Source organism: Galendromus occidentalis, unplaced genomic scaffold (genome assembly GCF_000255335.2).
Source record: "Galendromus occidentalis unplaced genomic scaffold, Mocc_1.1 scf7180000077040, whole genome shotgun sequence".
NCBI classification, from domain to species: Eukaryota; Metazoa; Arthropoda; class Arachnida; order Mesostigmata; family Phytoseiidae; genus Galendromus; species Galendromus occidentalis.
In genome coordinates this window covers 229-4,317 of record NW_003805029.1, presented here as the reverse complement: position 1 = coordinate 4,317, position 4,089 = coordinate 229, and the positions used below count along the sequence as shown (strand labels likewise).

Below are 4,089 nucleotides of genomic sequence, written 5' to 3'. Positions count from 1 at the left end.
ATCCTTGGTGAACCATGAACTAGATTCACCTGGAATACGTCCGACCTCAAGAAGAATCGCGGATCGACGGAGTCATTCCTGATAGAGCTAGCTTCGCTAAGGGGAATGGCGCTGTGGGACCACAATAGTATTCCTACGGGAAAGGCATGTTCATAATATTAGGCATTCATTAGTGCTCATACTCGGCTCCCGAGGCATGCTGGTGTCGTCGAATATCCCTCAAGTCTCAATTCTGGGATGTTATGATGATATAATGTCTCGGGAAGATCACCTCCGGGAAGGAACTCGTCCGTCCGCTCATAAGCCTCCAGCCAGGCTCTTGCTCCGCTCGCAGATTCAAAGTCGGACTCAGGTGACTTGCGCCTCATAGTCAGGGGATTGAGAATCAAGACACCCCCAGTCTACGAGCTTCTAGAGATGTCGGAAATATTCGAGAAGGGAACGCGATGTATGATGCCTCGCCCTCGGCTCGAAATTTTCGAACTCGATCATGAATAGTACACCTCTTTGACACCCCGGACGGCATCTTCCTTCACGGCCAACTTCATCTTGGAAGAGACTGCGCGACGTATAAGATCCATGTTGTCTGGCTCGTGGCGACTAAGTCCACTCTGTTTTCTGAGGATCAGATCGGGCTCTTCGAGCAGCGTCATCCTAGCCGGGCATCCGTCCGCTCTTTTCCGTACGCACCGACGATAGATCGTCTTTCTTCTTCTCAGCGTCGAAGAGATAGCCTTCGGAAATGTAAAAGGGTTCCCCTCGCTTCGAAACTAATTCTTCGAAAGCCATAGTCAGAGCTTTCTTGTATTACGCTGGAGCCTTCACAGTGAGGGTGCTGACGATCAAGTCATAACAACTCGATCCGGAAACTATAGTCAGCAACAAAAGCATTGGGTCCGGAAGTAATAGTCGAGGATAACGCCCAATCGGGCGAGCGCCGGAGCTGCTCATCTCCATGATGCATTCGAGTGATCTGTCAATAAAATGGGGAGCCATCGAATTCCCCTAAGGTTTCACGGTCGAAGTATCGGGTCTCGGGAAGGAACCCCGTACCGCATATTCACCGTGATTAGGACTCGAGATAGCGACGAAATACATTTTATTGAGTACGATACTTGGGTTGAGTACTATCACAACTCGCTCTCACTCTTTGATTAAACTCACATCAGCTCTTTGAACTTTCAACTCCGCACTCATTTTCCGTTTGACGCTGTCATCTCCTGATGTCCCTCCCGACAGCTGATTCTCTATCCCGTTCGATCGACGGTAGCTCCCTCTAGAGAGAGTGTGACGTTCTCGTGAGACGCGCGATGTAAAGCAAGAGAGACCGATCAGCGCGCATCTTCATTTGTGCGACGGTGATGATGTCTCTAGAGGCCTCTCGAAGACTCCGCCAGAATCAGCGGCAGAGAAAGTCGGGGTATGGAGAATCGGGCAATCGAGAATCGGGGTATGGAGAATCGGGCAATCGAGAATCGGGGAATCAGGGGATTACTCTTGACTGTCTCATAGTCTGGCTCCTGGAGCATGTGCGAGTTCGCAGTAACCAGGGTCCGCGTTGGCCTCCCATTCATGCGAACTTGTACATGTCCATTCGAGACAGCGTTATTGGGCTTCTTGTCAGTCTCGTATCCCGGATCAGAGCTAAGACTGTCCTCTCGTCGGGGCTTTCCTCGCGCTCTCTCGCAATGAAGCTCCGAATCTTCTATGGAACCGACACGTTCGTAGCACGGGTCTGTTTCGACATCAGAGGAGTCGTCCCTCGGGAGGCGAACCGTTTCGTACCGAGGCTCGTTGATTATGTTGTAACCGCGGGGTATCCTGCCACCGAGAGAAAATCAGTCGATCAGTCGGATACAAGTTGAAACCACTATTAATTTGGGACAACTACTATCCGTCGCATTCCGTATCGATACCCTATTCATATTCGGGATCAATCAACTGTCTCACCTCTCATACTTTGGGTCTGTGACGTCAGACTCTCTCCAAGACACTCTCTCGTAGCCAGGATCGTTGTCGCTGGTGTTGCTGAGGCCACCTAAAGCCTCATAGCAAGGATCCTCATTGAAATTGAGCTGTTCGTAGTTGGGATCGATGTCGCTCGAAGCAGATCTGAGGGACGAATATTCCGGATCAGAGCGTTTTTGCACCATATCAATGGGGGCAAAAGACCCGACGAATAATCCCAGCTCGGCATCTTCAAAAAATCTAGACAGACTCGAGGAAGCGAACCGGCTGTGGCATGGAAATTATGGAGAATCCCATCGATTCGGTCGGATTGCCCTACCCTTTCAGCCTTTCGTATTTTGGTTCTTCATCAACTCCGTGGGCGCCTCCGACTATCTCGTAGCAAGGATCGTCGTCCACATCCTCTCTGGATGCTCTCGAGCTTTTCCGCTTCAGCGACATCGGAGGCAACATCGAGCCGATGTGATTGCTGTCTTCGAACTTTGAGCCCATGTTCGCAGATTGTAGGTGATGAATATTGTTCGGGGGCGACGAAGACGCCGGCAGTTGAGATAGAGCGAGTTCCGGGGGAGGGGAGGGTCTCTCGGACTTCTTGGAAACTTTCGCGCAAAGCTGATCTACGTCAGCAACGCTATCACCACTGTGACCTGGAATCCCGGCGAAATGACGGGGCATGAGACATGTGGGATGCTGGAGGTTGAGCTACATGTCAGATCGACAAACCACAATCGAGTAGAAAGGTGCTTAATCGAGCAGGTACTCCGAAGTCCGACTCGTAGTCAGTTCTCTAACAAGGAATTTCGTCATTGAAATCGGTTTTCCATTACCTTCAGAGGATATTCTCCGCTGATGCTTCTGAGATGAATCAACCGTTGAATACAGATTGCTCACGATATTTATGTCCGAACCGATGGGGATGCTCGAGTTTTGCCCATTCGAAACCATGAACAGCCCTCCATTGTTGGCGAAAATCGACAATGTGGACGCTAGAGAGGAGAAGAAACCAGTTAGACTCCATGAATTAGAACTCTGTTCCGTGACTGCCGCGAGCGGAGTCCTTGGCTCCCACTCGGAAAATAGTGGTTGCAGCCAATCTCTGGGAGTCGCCGAAAAGTTAAGATTATCTGCCATGAAAGTCCTCCTCGCCTTGCGCTATCTTCTTCACAAGTGACCGCGATGGAGCGTGCGCTTTATTCACCTTGTCTGGAGTGAGCTCGTGTCAGTAAGGCCTGTAAGCTCTCGATCGTAGGGGGCGCTGGAGCTCTACCCATTGCACTTGTGCCGTCCACCACTGTTTGAACCGAAGCTGGACTTGGCGGGGAATCGACGGGCGGCAAGGTTATCCCTGAGGGAGCGTTCTGGCGGGGTTCGATGCGTGCGTATGTAACGGACGAGTTGGCGCTCTCGATTTCGGCATACATTTCCTCGTCTTGTTGGACGACTGCGTAGTATTGTTCGCCAGCCGAAGTTCCTCGTCCTGGTGGTACGGGTGACGAGGACGCCGGAGCGAAATGGTTACCAGATGATGTCACTACCTGAACCCCGGTCATTACTTCTCCGTTCAGAGTCGCTGCCGTCATCTGCTTGTTCGCGAGTTGAGGCGACTCTCGGAAAATCACGGCACGAGTCTCGACGGTTTCGGCAGCTTCCTTGTTGGCCGTCGATGAGTTGCGACCGCACCCACACATTGCAATGAAGAGAACGGACACGATCAGCACCGATAGCGAAAAGCCTGCCGGCCCAAGAATAGCAGTCTCCACCGACATGGTGTTCGTCGATCCTACCTCGCCGCGAACCCACTATTCCTCCTTTTATCGGTGCACGGCTTTTCAAGGCATACGTCCACCCTCTTTCACATTTCAACAACGATTACAAGGGAATGTCCCTGGAGTCGTAGACCTCATAGCAAGCTACTCGTCTAGAGTGAATAAATCGAGACTTAGTAGATTTTGCTTCGGTGGACTCGAAGTCTTCGCACGCAGGAAGCAGGAACGAAAGCACTGAAAAGCTCCGATACAGTGAAGGTCAAGTTGATGAGCAGCCTCCTTCTATCCTCATGTCCGCTGGAGGGGGGGGGGCGGAGTGAGAGTCATCAGCTAAGCGCGAGAGGGTGCATCGCAT

General features: G+C 51.6%; 1 protein-coding gene across 1 annotated transcript; it reads right to left on the bottom strand.

The window, feature by feature from the left end:
- Positions 1–1,130: 1,130 nt before the first annotated feature.
- On the bottom strand, positions 1,131–3,734 carry LOC114828052 (uncharacterized). Its single transcript, XM_029110684.1, has 5 exons — positions 3,167–3,734; positions 2,796–2,954; positions 2,288–2,615; positions 1,951–2,112; positions 1,131–1,821 (listed from the first exon to the last, which is right to left on the bottom strand). The coding sequence occupies exons 1-5, from the start codon at positions 3,732–3,734 to the stop codon at positions 1,371–1,373; spliced, it is 1,668 nt and encodes a 555-aa protein (XP_028966517.1). The 3' UTR covers positions 1,131–1,370.
- Between the last annotated feature and the right edge of the window lie 355 nt (positions 3,735–4,089).